At 40.0% G+C, this 19,244-nt stretch overlaps 1 protein-coding gene across 2 annotated transcripts in view; it reads left to right on the top strand.

The window, feature by feature from the left end:
* Positions 1 to 19,244, top strand: part of dcbld2 (discoidin, CUB and LCCL domain containing 2) — a 112,088-nt gene that overhangs the window by 77,548 nt on the left and 15,296 nt on the right. For both annotated transcript variants that reach the window (XM_048602498.1, XM_048602497.1), the window contains exons 6-9: positions 9,414 to 9,547; positions 11,709 to 11,749; positions 14,769 to 14,984; positions 18,253 to 18,377. In XM_048602498.1, the coding sequence (XP_048458455.1) occupies positions 9,414 to 9,547; positions 11,709 to 11,749; positions 14,769 to 14,984; positions 18,253 to 18,377 (516 nt within the window). The remainder of the gene's footprint in view (positions 1 to 9,413; positions 9,548 to 11,708; positions 11,750 to 14,768; positions 14,985 to 18,252; positions 18,378 to 19,244) is intronic.

Raw genomic sequence — 19,244 nt, 5'->3', positions numbered from 1 at the left:
AAAAAACCAGAAAGACTCCACAGATCCCCATTTCACCAATGCCTTAATAATTTAAGGGTTTCACCTCTTCCTCGTGTTGGTTTATCAGTGCAGAATTGAATTCCCAACCATCTTGATTTCAGTAGAGGGTATTTAATCTAGCAAGAGGGTGGTGGTTGAGGATTCTACAGGTATTCCTTCCCATCGCCAATTGGAGCCTTTAAATGGAGGTCTTGGCTTGAGGGAAATACGGCAAGCAACCCAGTGTAACATACTTTGCAGGTTCAGATTAAAAAGCATTTAATGCCTGATCAAGAGACCCTGCATCTCACTGGGGGCCTGCTAAGAGCCAATTCTGGACCTTGCTACTGACCTTTCTGCCCGGTGAGCCCCGTCCTGCCCTTATTCACTCATTGCTTGGAGTCCAGCAATGAACCATGGCTTCTGGGTGTTATACCAGCAGCAGCTACTATCTCCTGAGTGGTGTTGCTGTTCAGCAGAGTTGATGGCGTCCGATTAGCCAGCAGCTCTCGACATAAGATACACTTGACCATTCGTTCATTGCTGTTTGTGGGATCTTACTAAGTTTAAGGTGGCTGCCATATTAATCTTTATAACAGCATGACAACCCTTCAAAAGTAATTTATTGCCTGAGGTGCTTTGGGAGGTTATGCATGTGCAAACAGTGTATTTTAAATATAATTATGTTTATATAGTTTAGTTGAAGAGCATATTGAAACAAAATGTTTCACGGTTTGGAACCTGACAATAGTAAAATAGTTTATGTAGTGTACTTCAAAATGGTTAGAAGTTTACAAGCATTCACTTAATGCAACCATTTATGTATTCAGCTCCAAACAGAATTTATGAAAGTAGAGTTAATATTTTTAAGCCAACTAATTATTTGAGGCATTTAAGTTTAAGTAAATAGTAACTTCCCACATTCCATTAAGTAGTCTAGGATAAGGATGTTTCCCTTTCCCTCCAGCCTTGCTATTAAAATAAAATATTCCCTAAGCTAATTTCCCAATTTTTAAACTTGTAAAACAATTGGGAGGTAAAATTTTAGTTGAAAATTACACCTAGTAAAGACTAACCTCCTTTCCTTACTGAGCTGTTGAGACCAGATCTTACTGTACAAGCGTTAGTGTTTCACCACTAGCTCTCAGAAACAATACCTGTCATAGAGTCGTACAGCATGGAAACAGACCCTTCGGTCCAACTAATCACACCAACCATGTTCTCAAACTAAACTAGTCCCATCTGCATGCATTTGGCCCATATCCCTGCAAACCTTTCCTATTCATGTACTAATCCAAATGTCTTTCAAACATTGCAACTGTACCTGCATCCACCTCTTCCTTGAGCAGTTCATTCCACACTCAAATCACTCTCTGTGTAAGAAAAAAAATTACCCCATGCCCTTTTTAAAACTTTCTCCTCTCTCACCTTACAAATATCAGAGGAGTGTTATAGGCATTAAGTGGCAGCACTAAATGAAACCTGAATTTATTTAAAGTTTGATATATTCATCAAAAAGTTATCATTTTACTGCTTAGTGGGAGGTAACAGAGTTTGTATGGGTTCAGTGTGTTTGGCAAGCACCTTGCAAATCTTCCAACATACTGACCTTCAAATATCTTTCTGCAAGATACTCTTATTGGATTGTACATTCTCCAACTTATTCCAATACCAGTCTATTCAACGAGGTAGACTAGGTGTAGTTAGTAGGCTTATTTTTTGGTGAAATGATCATGAAACATTGTTTAGATCTTGACTGACATGAAAGCACTAACTGTTTTTAAAAAAAACCCTGGGTGAAAGTGTAACTTTTGTTATAGTTGTGCTTTGTGGTAACAAAAGTAGCATTGTCAGTTGCATGTGGGATTCCAGTAATATTTATTAATGTACAGTATTTCTTAAAATGTAGGACACTACAGAAGAAGCACAATGCATGGTGACAGTTTTTTTCTTCAAATGTCCTCAGGCACATTCTTAATGCTTAATTACTGAAGCATATGTTCCAGTTTGTGTCAGAAGAGCCTTTCAACACAAGTCATTTGTTACTCTGCTTAGGGAAAAAGCACTTAATTGACTATAAAACACTTTGGGACATCTTGAGGTTATGAAAAGTGATATGTAAATGCAATTCCTTTTTTTTCCAATGAGCTGGAACAAGTCAGATTCATAGATTAAAAAGCATATTTGAACTGAAGTTTTTTCGGTAGTAGGAGGATCTGGAGTTTTGTCTGTGCTACAGTAAGTTGAGATCACTCAGCTTTGTGTAAGATGTTCGGTAATTCCCTACTGGAGATGACAGTATTCACGATGAACTGGTCCAGAGTTAGCTGTACCCACAGCCCTGTCAGTTGGTGCCAAGCTTGGCTGTTGGAAAACTTCTTTCAACTATACAGAAATATTCACTTGATGAGGTTTACTGGGTCTTGCCTTAAGAGTTTACACAGGAACAGCTGGGTTCCAACAATCTGCAGGAATAAATGGAGCAGAGGGCACAGAGTGCACTCAGACAGTTCACTCCTTAGCTTTACAGAGTGCTGACTACATACATTCCACACAGTGGACTCATCGGGTTGATTTCATTGAATACCAAAGAGAACGCAAAGGTTAAGGAAATATGAAACCAGTAATGTCATTTGAGTAAAACTTGTTTATTCAGAGGCTTTGTGGAATACCCCCCACTGAATTCATTTTAATGGTGCTGATTTTTTTGGGATGAGTCGAACAAAAAAGAAGACAAATCTAAACTTTTGGAAAAAACAGTTAAAATTCCTCAAGCCTTCAAAAGTGAAATTGAATAAGTAAAATTGATTTAAACTTCTGCCCTCCTGCACTGTGTTTGTCTCTTCCTCTCATTGTCCCGACACCCACTCCCACGAGCCTTTTCGCCTCCTACAACTTCCTGCAGCTGCTGACTGAGTCAAATTACTGACTTTCAGATAATTGAGAGCTCCTCCTCAGCCTATGGAAAGTCCACTTCTAGCAGGAATGTGCTGGGGCATATTCAAAGGTGATGGACTGCCCTACACTGGGATATTTATTACACTGCAGGTAGTGTCAAGACAGTCTGACTATTTAACTCATTAGACACTGACCAGGCTAAGCCTGGGTATAGTTCAAATAACTTGTATTTATCTAACTCCTTATCATTTTGAAATGTTCACATACAGTGGATTACTTTTCAAAGAGCACTGAGAATTATCTTACAGTACAAACGCAAGCCATTGTTTTTTTTAAAAGAATTGACTAATCAGTCCCGCTTATCCGTCTCTTCCAATTGCTGATATAATTTCCCTTTTGCAAATATGTATCTAATTCCTTTTGAAAGCTACTATTGAAGCTGCTGTCACCTTTCCAAGCTTTGCATTTCAGATCTTAATGATTTGCTGCGGAATAATTCCCCATTAATAGTTCTTGAGGATCCTTGTACTTTTTGAACAGCCTTCTCAACTTGTCCTGTCATGCTGAAAGATTTGTGTAATGAACTCGCAGGTCTCTCTGCTCCTGCTCCCGATTTTAACATTGCATCTTTTATGTGAGATAGACATATTAAGTTTCTGGATCGATCATCATTTGAGGTTGAATCACCATAGCCAGGGAAATGTTAATGTGTGATGGTGGGGCATGCAACTTCCTTGAAGAAATGGAGGAGGACCTTAAATTATAGTGGTAAACTACCACTACCTTCACACCTGAACTAACCAAGTACATATAACCCACACGACCCAACCATCAGAGCCCTTTCATTGTACTCTGCAGGTTGACTTCCATTGACATCCAGTTCAAACTGATCATGTCCTAACTACATCATCAGGCCTGTGTCAGCTTCCATCAGAAAATACATGTGCGCTAAAGCGCCCATTAACAGGTTTCTGCCAGCAGCAAGGCATTTTTGGCTCTTTATTCGCCCAAAACCTTCATTTTCATTAAGTATATTCAAGGCTGAGATGGACAGATATTTAATCAATAAGGGAATTAGAGGTCATAGAGTCATTGAGGTCTACAGCATGGAAACAGGCCCAACCTGCCCATGCCACTCAGTTTTTTAAAATTTAAACTGTTAAACTGTTCCTAGTTTAATAATATCCTTTCAATAGTACGGTGACCAGAACTGCATGCAGTACTCCAAATGTGGCCTCACCAACATCTTGTACAGCTGCAGTAAGACATCCCAATTCCTATACTCAATGCTGTGACCAATGAAAACTAGCATGCCAAAAGCCTTATTCACCACCCTGTCTACCAGTGACTCCACATTCAAGGAGCTATGAACCTGTACCCCTAGATCTCTTTGTTCTATAACACTCACCAGGGACCTACCATCGACTGTGTAAGTCCTACTCTGGTTTGCTTTACCAAAATACAATGCCTTGCACTTATCTAAATTAAACTCAATCTACCATTCCTCAGCCCATTGGCCCAGTTGATCAAGTTCTCGTTGCATTCCCAGATAACGTCCTTCACTGTCCACTATACCACCAATCTTGGTGTCATCAGCAAACTTACTAACCATACCTCATAGATTCTCATCTAAATCATTTGTATAAATGACGAATAACAGTGGACCCAGCATCAATCCCTGTGGCACACTACTGGTCACAAACCTCCAGTCTGGAAAACAACCCTCTACCATCACCTTCTGTCTTCTACCATCAAGCCAATTTTGTATCCAATTGGCTAGGTCTCCCTGGATCCCGTGAGATTTAACCTTACTCAACAACCTACCACATGGTACCTTGTCAAATGCCTTGCTAAAGTCCATGCAGACAACGTCTACCGCACTGCCCTCACCTACTTTCTTAGTTGCCCCTTTAAAAAATTAAATCAAATTCATGACACACAATTTCCCACGCACAAAGCCATGCTGACTATCCCAAATGAGTCCTTGCCTCACCAAACGCCTGTAGATCCTGTCTCTCAAAATCCCCTCTAACAACTTACCCATCTCAGACATTAGGCTCACTGGTCTGTAGTTCCCAGGCATTTCCCTGCAGCCCTTCTTAAATAATGGCATAACATTAGCCACCCTCCAATCTTTGGGCACTTCACCCATGGCTGTTGATGATATAAATGTCTCCTCAAGGGGCTCCACAATTTCCTCCCAAGCCTCCCACAATGTCCTGGAATACACTTCATCAGGTCCTGAGGATTTATCTGTGTTAATGTATTTTAAAATTTCCATTACCTCCTCTTCTATAATGTGGACACCCTTCAAGACATCACTATTTATGGGGAGAAGCCAGGAAAGTTGAGTTGAGAATTATCAGATTAGCCACGATCTCATTGAATGGTGGAGCAGACTGGATGAACCTATTTCTGCTCTTACATTTTATGTTCTTATGTTTCATAAAAGTTATCCAATTAAAATTTTGTAATGAGAATGTTAAATAAAAAATGTATTTTTGAAAAAATTGTCTTGTGACCATTTTTGGAAAGAACATTTTTGTGGGGAGACAGATCAGGAAGCAGACACCAAAGACAACAGAACCAGCTGAAACCAACCCTTCTCAACTGATGAATGGGTCAATTTTAAGTGGAAAATGCAATATTATGCATTCCACATTCTAGCTTTTATACGCTTCAGTCCAATGCTCGTTTATTCCAGTTGTGGTCTCTTATTAGATAAATGTGATTGCACAGTGCCTGATACTGTACTGACTTGTAATATGTGGTCAGACACCCACGCATGCAGGATTCCTAGCAGACCCTGTTTCAGTCATAGCAGTGGTAAGGCCCAATGTACTCTTCCAACTTACGGTGTGAAAGTGTTGTTGCAGATGGTGGTTTTTGGGAATCTGTCAAAGATGTTCTGTGGCTTTCATTTTTTCATGGTGTTATTAGAGTCAATGTCAAGTAGCTGGTCACACTGTCACTGCTCCAGAACAGCTGGAAGATGTAAAACAAATACCAATTACCAGGAAACATCAGAATGTAGGGCTGAACTTTTGCTCCCAGATTGGGTCCACCATGCCCTGATGTTTCGTGGCTCTATAAGCATAACCCAGAAGAAAGTGGTTTGGAAATTGGGATTTTATCCCAGGATTTTTGGAGGGGGGTGGGTGGCGGTTTTGGAAGTCAGCTTCAGGATGAGTGTGGAGGTGGGTTGGTCAGATGGCCTGTCTCAGGGCTTTGCAACTGTATCAATGTCTTTTTTCAGAAAAGCAATAAACAACTAAACATCCCTCCAGCCCTCAAAGCTTCTCGCACACCTCATGCTCCATCCGTGCTAACTCATGCTGGTTTTCCACTGGAGACCCACTGTACCCTCCATGCTAATCTATGACACCACACCCCAACATGCATGGCCCTTTATAACCCCATACCCAATTTCGTGCCAACTCCTGCCCACCCACACAAATCGTTACACTTACCTTGCTAGATGACTCAGTATGCATCGTTGGCCCATGCTGCAATGAAGTAATAAAGTTCTAAGTGTCTATTGCAGAATTTTTAAAAAATCATAAAAATAATCACTCCATTTAAACACCTAAACTACACATCCCTGATGACAGCAAGCATTGTAATTCATGGTCCTTTCTTAAAGAACTTGTAATTATTTTGAGTTGTCAATCAAACTGAAATGGCAAGCATTGACAATGAAAGGTTGTGAAATCAGTCATGTGGCTATAGTCCAGGCTTCAGCCGACAGAATGAAATAGCAATCAATGATTTGTTTCCAAAGACTTCAGAAAATTTTTTCAATGGCTTAAATGGCAAGAATTTTAAATTCCTTCACATATTTGACAGTTTCTCCTGAAACTTTTGGATGCTCCTATCAACAGTTTCAATGATTTTCACAGTTTCAGTGGGCTGGACATTGTGTACCTCCTCCAAGTGTTTATAGGGCATTGGGACCGTGTGAAGTGGGTCGGGCAGCTCATCCACCGTCTTCTTACCCACTGCTGCGTTCATCTCCATAATAGAGGGTGGGTAGATCCCAAGATTGGCGGCTGCCTGCCATGTGTAAGCAAATAATTCAGGGTCAGTTGAGCTTAACAGAAATTCAGTAAAAGTAAGGATGTTAGCTTCAGTTGTTCAAAGCATTGGTGAGATCACATCTCAGACTCTGTGCAGTTTTGGTATCTTAATTTATGGAAAGATGTAAACACATCGCAAGCAGTTCAGTAGAAATCTACTTGATTGACACCTGCAATGAGCACAAATTGAAATTGATGGTAAAGCTCCAAAACGTTAACTCTGATTCTCTCACGGATGCCGCCAGACCTGCTGAGCTTTTTCAACAATTTCTACTTGTGTCTCTGATTTACAGCATCCACAGTTCTTTCGGTTTTTACCTGGAATGAGCAGGTTGCGTTGTGAGGAAGGGTTGGACAGATGACGCTTGACAATGCTGGGGTTCAGAAGATCGAAGGAGTGACTTGATTGAAGGAAAATAGATTCTGAACATTCTTGAAAAGTTGAATATGGAAAGGATGTTTCTTTTTGCGGATGAGTTCAGAAAAGTATGAGTCCAGTAAATTAAGATTTGTCCTTTCAGGACGGTGATGAGGAAATTTCTCTCTTGGAGAGTTTTGCAACTTTGTGACTCTGCCCCAGAAGGTGGTGGAGGCTGGATCATTGAACATTTTAAAGTGGAAATAGATTCTTGTTAAGTAAAGAAATTGAAGGATATTGGGGGTAGATGGAAATGTGGAATTCAAAACACAAGCAGATCGGCCATCGTTGTATTGAATGGCGGAGTAGGCTTGTGGAGCCAAATGGTTCACTTGTGTGCCCAACTCATATGGTCGCTTAATGAATTTTAAAGTAAACAACTTTGCTTTTAAAATAGATACACAAATGCCATCCAAATGTTTAGGTTTCCTGCGATTTCCAGCTTGCATTAAGAGAATATAAGGAAGTGAAGCATGTTCTTTCTCACCTGGTATTTTACAAAAGTTGAACAAATCTGGTGATCCCTGGTTATTCCTGATAGGAATTAGTGTGAATTTGCCTCTTTGTCTTATCTCAGCATGACCTGTGAGGTTCCCAGGTTCCCTTCATGTTCTGTTGATTTTGTCAGGACAGTTTCATTGACTGCAGGCAGTAAATATGAACAGAAATTGAGAAATCTGTGCTGAATTGGTTTCAGTATATAATATTCCATGTTTTCATTGATTCCTTTAAACAAACTTGTGCTTGCCTTGAAGCTGAAAAATATTATAAGCCATTGGAACAAATTCTGCTTATTTTAGTGTGGCTCCCTTAATCTTCAGTAGTTTATTTTCATAATTCATTATTGGTCCATCAGAAACATGCGCACCATATTATTCCCATAGTTCTATTTCTCATAATTTCCAGAAGGATTTTGAATAAATGCGAATCCCTTTTGTCACCACTTACCACCCAGTGCAAGTGCAGTTCTTCTGTTCCTACTTTATCTTAAGGCACTGTCCACAGATAATCAATGGAAGAACAGTTAAATTTGCCAGTCTAGACCAAGAGGCCCAGACCCAAGGCTCCAGAGGTATGTAATAGCATCACTGGACAGCTCAATTGGAAAATACATTAAAAATATTGCCTCAACACTAGCAGCAAAATTAGAGTGGCATTCAACTGTGGACCTAAGAGCTGGAGACTTCAGTTTGAGGCAGACAGCTAACCTGTTTGTAGGCCGCACACAACAAGTCAATTATTTATTTATTTATTTCTCTGACCACAACTTACCATTAAGGTGTCCAAGTTTATTTTGAATGAATTCCAGTTCTAAGCATGAGGTAGGAAAGTCTGAGCAACTACCTGGTATAAAAGACAGTCATACCAAGAAAGCTGGATGTGTTAGAGAACTTGTCCATGAATTGTGCATTCAAAGGATATATACCAGTGTGCAAAAATATACAGCTGTTCACAACTGGAAAAATTATCAACCATTAAAAATTGCTTTACAGTCATCTTAACACCACAGTAATGGTTAACAATGTAAGCACACAAGCATTTTTTAAGATAGGGAAAATATCATCGGACCCATCAAGATTTCTCTCAGTTCTCCACCTTGAATTCAGTGGAAGATTGATAGAAGCCATGATGAAACAATGTAAATGTCAGCTTCTAGCTGTTTATGTTGGTAAACATTACACTCAGTTAGTAAGGTCACACTGCAGTTTCAGTGGGAAATTGGGGAAAATCTGATCAGAATTCTAGCTAGCTCTCAAAAGTCTTCCCTGCTACCTTTTTGATGAAAACAAAAAGCTTGATTTACGTTAAAGCTGAATACCCAGTCTTTAAGTGAACTGCCTCAAGTTTGAACTCTTGATCTTAACCATAGCAACCAATTTAGCTGGATCAACTGTAAGTAAAACAAAAACTGCCTTTGAAAAGAAAAGTGAAAACAGACCTGGTTTGGCTCCCTGAAATATTGCATGATTTTTTAACTATTTAGTGTTCGTGGTGAATGTGGATTGTCGTTTCTTTTCCAGTCGTCTTTGCTGTGTATGGCTGCTGTTCATGCTGGTGTCGTGTCAAACTTTCTGGGTGGCCGGATCAATGTTGTCATGAGTAAAGGCATTCCATACTATGAAAGCACTCTTGCAAATAATGTCTCCTCAAAACTGTAAGTTCATTCATTGAGGGGGAAATCATTTAATGCTCTGACCATTTGTTTGAGATTGGGAGAGTGACAAATACATCTTCTGAATAAAATGTAAATGCTATTATTTTCAGACTCACAGTTTCATGTTAGCTTCATTTGAAAATCCTGATGGCACCTTCTTCATCTTTGTTGGCACAGGTTCATGCAACTTAAAAGGCTAAATAATCCCTACTGTATCACACTTGTGCAAATTCAGCTTAGGTGAAGTCTCTGCATTTGATTTGCTCATTGTTTCTAATATCTTTCATGTGAGTGGGGGAGGCAGAAATTAATTAATCATCAGCCTGATACCTCATTGGCACGGTGTAGCCGAAATTGGAAACTTATAAAGCTAAGATAAATAGAATTTAAAAATGTGAATGTTGGTCAGCCAAATAAAAACAAGAATAGACAGAAATACACAGTAGGTTGATCAACATCTGCAGAAGAAAGGTTAAGGCTTTAAATATAGCCTTGCATCAAAACTGAAAGCTTCCACCTCATCTACCCAAAATATATGGATTCAGGTAAAGTGAAATAGAATATTTTCGAAGTATAAAACCTTGTCCCAGTGCACCCATTTCTGATTGGAATAGGGGCACACAACCAAACTATTTCCAGGACCACATAGGACTCTTTTTAAAATGTCTTAATGAGGCTGCTGCCTCAGATTTAGATGAGTTTCCAGTATTAACCCTGACCAGTCGCCTTGTAGGTTAAGAGTATCATAGTGAGAGTGTTGCTTCTTGGCTCACCAAGTACAACTTCTTCCTTGCCTATTGTTATGGACCAGATCAATACCCCTCAAAACAGGACAAGGAGATAGCCTACGCTCTTAATTTTTCTTACTTTAGTGGCAAGTGTAAGGCATTGTGTTCCTGATGTAACTTGCTTGATCAAACTACTCAGCTTTAAGCAAAATACACTTTATTCTTACACTGCAGTTAAAATATTGAAAAAGAAAGAAGTGGCTTAATTGTAGTGCTCTCAAAATGCTTACCAAAGTAATACATTTATTAACTATTACTATGTTCCAATATAACAGCATCCTATAAACACCCTTGGCAAAGGCAAATTCAGCAAAATAGATCTTGCTCACTTGATATCCAGACCAGGAGAAAGGAAAAATACTTGAAAGCAGAAAAGAGAGAACTCATGCTTTTACAGTAGATAAGAGCTGGATCTTCCTACGAAATCCCAGTTCACCAACTGAAAAGCAAGACCTGCAAACCCTGGGTCTGTGTGTTCTTGCCTCCACCCACTTATTTTTTTTTGCCTTAAAAGAAACCAAAGCTAGCTACATTGCTCGGCTCAGAGCAGACACCTGGGCTCCAAGTTTACAACAATTGCTTTGAAAGGAAACATGAAAGAAGAAATCCCCCTTAAAGCCACATCTTGCAATGCAATTCCTGTCTGGGTTTCCAGATCAGCTTCTCCTCAGTCCTTCCACACACACATACACATGTGCGCGCGCGCACACACAGACACACACACACACACACAATCACAACCAGACTGCAGGACTCCCTATCTGCATTTAGCCTGTGGAATGTTCTCCCAGCAGGGATCCAAGCCTGTCGGTAAGGCTGGCTTCCATATGGGAAACTTGGTGAGGGGGGGATAAAAGGCTTATGCTGTAATGTTAAATCTGCGTAACATGTGGAGCCTGGCCAAATTGGCTCCAATCCCAATCCCACTCTTAAATCTGTCCCAGTATATTTGTGGGCTTATGATTGTGGTACATTTTCCCTGCTTGAACCTCTGTGATATTCTTGGCAATATCATTCACATTATCTTCCTCCATTGTTCAGCGCAGATATTGGACTTTTACCTGCCAGTTGCATCCTGAACTTCTCAACCAGTGACTTTTCTTACCATTTCTGCTAATAATTGCTGCCTGGAAAAGGCATTATGTATCTTGTGCTTGTCGATACCTCTGTTTATCTGCCAGACCAGTGGGATGTCATTTTCTTTATGCATATAATTTCTTAAATATCCTATTGAAAAGTAATGGAATTACTTTTAAACACAGTACGAACAACATTCAGGAACTTTGTCAAAATATGTAAAATGATAAATTCTGAGAAATCCTCCTTTACAGTACTGTATAATTTAATCTATAAGTTTTTCTTTAATTTTACAGTGGACCATTATCAGCTAGCCTGTTCACATTCAAGACCAATGGTGAGTATTCAGTCAAGGAAGTCTGCAATGACTTTGTTTGCATGTTACCTTAATAAGTAAGTGTCTCCCAGTTTCTCAATACAGCATTCTACTTAACACTAATATCTTTGCAAGTCACTCATATTGCCCATTGACATAGTATGCCATTATTCCAGTGCACTCATCTATATTTTGTGGGTGTAATAATCCCATTTTCCTTCGGTTCACTCAAGGAATCCATAATGCATGCTGGAGACAGTTCCAAGGGTTGTAGCAATCCTTATCTAAATGGCCATTTTACATCAATAAGCCTCCAGTATATCTGGATCCAATCAGGTGCCATAACCCCCCTGATTTTGCTGTCATGTATATACTCTTCCAACAAAATGGTTGGAAGCTGACAAATTTTTTTTCCCCACTCTACAGCACTAGAAAACAGAGGCCAATTAAAATGTTGTAACAACTTCCTCAGCTGGGATCAGCTGATTCGGAGCATTGGTCTGAAAACTTCCAAGTCTTTCTGGGTCAGTACTTGATCAAAAGCTGCTCACAGGATTCCGAAAGGGCTTGGCAGGATGAGCAACGAAAAGGTTATTTTCCCAAGCAGGAGAATCTGGAACATTGGTCGGGGGTGTGGCCATTTAGGACTGAGTTGTAGATGTTTGGAAGTGAGGTTATGGATGCTGCATTGTTGGACTCATTTAAGGCGAAGGTAAATTTTTGGCCTCGGGCAAAATCAAGGAATATTGGGTTTGAGCAGTGAAGAGGAGTTGAGGCAGAAGGTTGACCATGATTTGAACGGTAGACAAAATTTGAGGAGCTGCACGGTCTATTCTTGCCTCTATTTCTTGTGTTCAATCAAATCAAATCCTCTCTGTGTGTAGTGATTGGAACGAGGTTGGTTGGATGGATCTCATTGAGTATGAGATCCCTGCATGGGATTTTTAACCTAGGCCAATCAGGGAGTCCTGGCAGACAAATATAAACAGGAGACTCAGGGATTCTCCTCACCCTAAGTGCTGGTTCTGAGCTATCTGGTCAGGGTCTGTGTACTGTGCATGTGCAAGTAAAGGGTGATTTGGTGACGGGATACTGGCCTCTGTGGAGTCATTTCACTGTAAAAGTTTGGAATTTCTAGAACAAAAGCACACCTCAAAGAGATCCAATAATTCTGCTAGTTATCATTTGAAGGCTTAGTTTAATGAGATGACACAAGAGAGGATATTTTGGATTTTGATTGGATGATGTGACAGATTTTCTCTTAAAATTTGGATGTTTCCTGTATTAAGCTATGAAACCAAATGTTGTCATGGTTGAGTAAAATACTGCCATATTGGGGGGCGGGGGGGAGGCAATGGCCTAGTGGTATTATCGCTAGACTGTTAGTCCAGAGACCCAGATAATGTTCTGAGGACCCAGGTTCAAATCCCGCCACAGCAGATGGTGGAATTTGAATTCAATAAAATATCTGGAATTAAGAGTCTAATGATGACTGTGAATCTGTTGTCAATTGTCAGAAAAACCTATCTGGTTCACTGATGTCCTTTAGGGAAGGAAACTGCTATCCTTACCTGGTCTGGCCTACATGTGACTCTAGACCCACAGCAGTGTGGTTGACTTTAAACTGCATTTAAGGATGAACAATAAATGCTGCATTAAGATTTTTGAGAGCAATGCTAACATCAAATCTTGGGGATCAAATGGGAGGACGGTTGGACCGACACAGGTGTTCTCCATGGAATTAGATCTACCAGCCTAGAAGCTTTACTCTTGATGAACCAACTCTGATGGACAACCTAATGTATCTGGATGCCCGATAACCTCTTCCCTCAGCTGTTTGTTGGCCGACAGTCAAAGAATAGCCAAAGGAAAAGGAATAAGGATGTGTTCAAGGTCTCCCTAAAGCATGGAGGTATTAACACCGTTGAGGGAGAGGAGAAAGCTACTGACTGCTTGGCATGGAACCTCCTAATCCGTCAACGTTCAAAGCACTTTAAGGCTCAGTGACGGAACAGTGGCAGAAGGAGAATGAGAAGGAAGCCAACCCAGGCCTCTGGATTCTCTTTTCCCATGCAACAACCTGCCCACCACGGCAGAAAGCCTTGTGGATCTAAAATTGGCTCCTCAATCATCTAAAGACTCATCTAGCCTGACCGGTGCCATTCTTGATTTCAAGGAACTGTGACCTTAGCAGCAGGTAAATGCGTGCTGTACCAGAGCAGCCATTTGCCATCCCCAACCAGAGAGAATGTAGGTATCTAACCCCTTGACCATTAAGCATTACAATTACTGAATCCCTGACCATCAGCATCTTAGTGTTGCCATTGAATCAACCACAACTGTAGTTACTTGAGCTAGACAGAGGCTGAGAATTCTACAATAGATAATTCACCACCCAACTGTGCAGTACTTATCTGTTATTTCCAAGGCACAAGTCAGAAGTGTGATGGAAGTACTGTCCGTGACTGGAGCAGTTGTAACAAAACTCAAGAAGCTTGATCGCAGCCTAATTTGATATGCATCCATCCATTCATCTCTTAAACCTAACTTCCGTAAGTGCCAGTGGCCAGTAGTAGCAGTATATGCCATCTACAGGATGCACTGCAAAACTTATCCAGGCTTCTTAACTGCACCATCCAAATCCAAAGCTGATATTACCCGGAAGCACGAGAGCAGCATATGTTTGGGAACACCGTCATCTGCACATTTCCTGCTAATCCACACAGCATGCTCAGTCGGAATGCTGTCAATATTCCATCATTGTTGCTGCATACAAACTCTTTTTCCCAGCCTCTAAAAATACTGCAGGTATACCAATGTTATATGGCTCCAAGCACTTCAAGAAGGGAGTTCACCACCACCTCTCAAATCTCATCAACAAATGTAAAGGAATAGGTAATACTGGAAGTAAAAGTTCTTACCTGATATACTGCAAGCTGTTGGTCTTTGCCTTTTCTTAAAAGTTGTGTGGTTTTACTCCCTGTATGTACTTGGCAGTTAGCAATCTGATTATTTCAGACGTTTGTTCTATGGTCTATAGGTTGCTATGGAACACTGGGAATGGAGTCTGGCGTCATTGGAGACAGCCAAATCAATGCATCCTCTGTACTACAATGGCATGACCCTTCGGGACAGTTTCACGTCTGGGGACCAGAAAAGGCTCGCCTGAAAAAGCCTGGTTCACCCTGGGCTGCGTTTCATACTGATGAACCACAGTGGCTACAAATAGACTTGAAGAAAGAGAAGAAAATAACCGGTAACTTGACTGTCTGAAACATGTCATTGGAAAAGATTGATTTTTATATGTAGGCCTATTAAAAGTTTCAGGTTGGTCATCATGGTCATCATGTGGAATGTGTTTTCCTTATATCATCTGGTAACCCTTAGCCTTTACTCTGTGTGGGGAGCCTGGCTACAAAATGTGACACCTGCAATCAGGTTCCTTTATATTTTGCGGGTGTGAAGGACGGTTTCTAGAGAAGGATCTGAAGGCTGGGTTTTTAAAATAGATAGCTGTATCACCCTAGATTTCAATGTACTTTGCAGCGGACACAATTTCTGATGGCGGGAACAATGAGGACTGAATACATCTATCTTGTATAAGTGTGAGTTTAACTTCAATATTAATTTGGGGCAGGGGATAGTCAACATTCCATTGCAGAAAATCATGGGGAGTAGGTAATCAATTTGAAATGGTGTATATGTAAAATGGGATCGTCCTCCACTGCAAAGCCCTTGGCTCTGAAATCTGCCCGTCAAGACCTCATCACTTTTATAATTCTCTTCCTCATTTAGATCTTTAGCACATTCCTGTCTGAATCCCCTTATGTGACCCGGTCTCAAGTTCTGTTTGATAATGTTCCTGTGAAGTGTCTTGGGGAAGCTACGCGAAAGTTGCTAAGAAATATAGTGTGTAAAGACTACCACAAAAAATGTTATCATTTGCACACATTAATGATAAGGCTATCGATTAAACAGCTTGCATCACGTAGAAAGACACACAGTGGCCCTTCATAGAATGGCAAGGGAACAAATAAATGCAGGGAGAAAAAAGGATTGTAATGCTTGGGTTAAAGGTGTGGGTCTTAAGGAGGTTTCTAAAGAAACTGAGGGGGTGGGCAAGTTGAGCATGAATTCCAGAGCAGGAGTCTAGGTGATTTAAGGCATAAAAGACTTCCATTTACATAGCACCTTTCACAACCTTTGGGTGCCCAGAGCATTTCTCAGGTAATGAAGTACATGGATAATGCAGTCTTTGTTCTGCAGACCTCCAACGGTGAGGCAAGATGAACCAGAGTGAACCAGATTTATGATCTACCTGAAAATACTAACACGTTACCTTCAGATGTGGCTATTATCAAACCTTAAAACTGACTATAGTTTGCAGAATATTGTTGTAATTTGGAAATCAGGCATTTCTAATTTATTTTACAAAGTGAAATTATTGAACAATAGACATTTCCAGCATGAATCACAATGTTACTGTGCAAGACACCAAGTTGAATACCAAAGTAGCGAGGTTTTCCCCTATTATATAAGGAAGTGGTGAGACCACATCTGGAGTACTGGGTATTTATTGGTCTGCTTATTTAAGGCAGGAAGTAAATGTGTTGGTGATAGTTCAGAGAATATTCATTCAACTAATTCCTGGAATGGGGTGGTTATCTTATCAGAAAAGAGAGTACAGAATAAGCTTCTACTCACTGGAGTTCAGAAAAGTGATTGAAACATCTAAGTCCTGAGGGGTCTTGACAGGATGAACATGGAGAGCATAGTTCCTTTTGTGGGAGAATCTAGAACTATGGGTCACTGTTTAAAAATGAGGGGTCGTCCATTTAAGATGAGAAAGAAAGAAAAATAAAGAAAATAATTTTCTCTGAAGGGCTGTATGTCTTTGGAAGTCTCGTCTTCAAAAGACAGTTAAAGCAGTAACCTTGCATATTTTTAACAGTAAGCAAGGGGCTGAAATGATATCAACAGTAGATGGGAATGTAGCCACGATCTTATTGAATGGCTCAGAAGCTTGACAGACCAAGTCGTCACCTCTATATATTTGTACATTATGAAACAGTTATTGGAGCTGATCACTGTCTCAATCAAGTTGTATTTTATTCATTCATGGGATGGGAAAATCATTGTCAAGGCCAGCAGTTACTGCCCATCCCCAGTTGTCCTTAAGAAGGTGGAAATGAGTGGCCTTCTCGTGGTGTAGGTGTATCTGCAGTGTTACGAAGGAGAGCGTTGAGAATCTTAGCCCAGTAACAGTAAAGGACAGTTCCAAATCAGAATGACGTGATTTGGGGAACCTGGGAGTGACTATTTCCATGAGTCTCCTATCCTCGTTCTAGCTGGTATAGTCTGAGTTTGGAAGATAAGTTTAAGTAGCCTTGTTGAGTTACTGCAGTGTGTCTTGCAGATGGTATACATGGCTACCATTGTGTGGCAGCAGTGAGGGAGTGAATGTTTAAGATGACGGATGGGGTGTTACTCAAGCGGGCTCTTTGGCCTGGAGGTTTCAAACCTCTTGGAGCTGCACTTAAACAGGCAAGTTGAAGTATTTCAAAACACTCCTGACATGTTTGTTGTCTTTGCTGGATAGTCTTTTAGAAGTTGGGAACTGGGTTACATGCAGCAACATTCCCAGCCTCTAACCTGTTCTTTAAAATAACATGACGATTTTTGATTTTGGTTATGTTCATCCAATGCCAGTGCCGATGCACTGCTTCTGAACAATGTGCCCCACTGTTTTCTTCTCTGTTAGTTTTTCAGTTTATAAATGAGAATATCCTGGGATTACATTCGAAATAGACAAAAATAGGATCTTTTCCTTTCTAGGTATGCATTCCACCCACATCAATTTCCAAAACTTGTTGTATCCAGGAAATCCAATTAACTTGGGAACAGACTTATTACTTTTTTTCAAATTAGCATAAAATGTGCAGTACTTGGAATGGAGAGAATGCTTTTTACGAATGCAAACGTGAATATAAATATTTTTATTTCATGCTAATAAAATTTGGTGTAATGAATGAATAAATTTAGATTCATGACCATTACAGACATGTTATAGAGGCCCCATTTAGAAGTTGAACTGTCCAAATTTAAAATTTATGTAGAACATTTTATCAGCACTGATGTATTACCAAATTACTGATTGTGTTACTGATATATTTGCACAAAGGATTGATTCTTGTGTTATTATCTATTGTTTGTTTTCCTTTATTAATAATGTGTAAGATCACGTTCTACTGCTCCCGCTTTCTTCTAATTCAAGAGGGTTTAATGAAATGTGTTGTTGATCATTCTCCACCCAGTTCCCAGTATTAAATAATGGCATTTAGACAGTGAGGGTTAAGGAATGACATTGCTCCGAACTAGCTTTGCTGCTAGCGAATGCGTTTTCTAAATTTCCTTGCATCAGTGAAATATTGATGCAGTAGGGCAAGAGCCAGCTGAGTCTCAGTAACTTAAATTGATTTCTAGGTTTAGATCCTTATGTTTAAGTATGTTGTTTCTGTCCCCAGGTATAATTACTACTGGTTCCACCCTGGGTGAATATTCTTTTTATGTCTCTGCTTACAGAATCCTGTCCCGTCATGAGGGGCAGGATTGGAAGGTATATAAAGAAGCCAACAGTGACCTGGACATGGTTAGTACACTAAAGTGAGTTGCTCTTTAAAAAAAGCAAAGTTTTTGATTTCATATATCTTCACAACAGCACTCTGCCATACTGAGTCTTAACTATTTCAGAGATGTTAATATTATTTATGCCTTTTATTTGTGGGCTAATAAACACTGGGATGTTTCAATAATAAAAGTGCTGTTTGCATTTTAAAACAATATAATGTACTTTGCTTTCTCAGGACTTTAAAATGCAACCGTGATATGTTCATGATTGTGTCGGAACAATAGTTATTTACAGGGTTTGATTCTCAGTACTTTCCACTGGTATTGTTTTTAGTGACATGAATCTTTGCACAGAAGAAATCAATGGGTGGAACCTTCTAAAATCCAAGTCACCAATGAGGTTTCGAATTTAGTAGGTGACTTGCCAGCAAATCATGAGTGCCTTGACTACGTTTTCCATTTGTTGAAATGAATGGGAGAGATCTCCCAAGGCAATAAGCCTGAGGTTTTCTGACAATTCAGCCTTCTCCAATGTATTATTACCAACTGGCCACATGGCTAATTTAGAATTTGGATAGTGGTTGCATTATTGAATAGTAAATGGAAAATATGCAATTTTTGATAATTATTGAGTGTGTGATCTCAATATTCATATTCATGTTTTGACCTCAGTCACTTTCTGTGGCAGAGAATTCCACAGGCTCACCACTCTCTGGGTGAAGAAATCTCTCCTCATCCCTGTTCTAAATGGCCTAACCCTACTCCTGGATACAGGAAAGCTGCTGATTGCCTGGACAGTTCTTGAAATCAGGAAATTCCTTTTGAGTTGGGATCTTTGTTGTTCCCAAGAGGAATTTATGGCTTTCGAGGCTTCAGAGTAGCACTAAAT

Source organism: Rhincodon typus, chromosome 11, assembly GCF_021869965.1.
Source record: "Rhincodon typus isolate 14 chromosome 11, sRhiTyp1.1, whole genome shotgun sequence".
Classification (NCBI taxonomy): domain Eukaryota; kingdom Metazoa; phylum Chordata; class Chondrichthyes; order Orectolobiformes; family Rhincodontidae; genus Rhincodon; species Rhincodon typus.
This window is presented reverse-complemented; position numbering and strand designations above follow the sequence as displayed.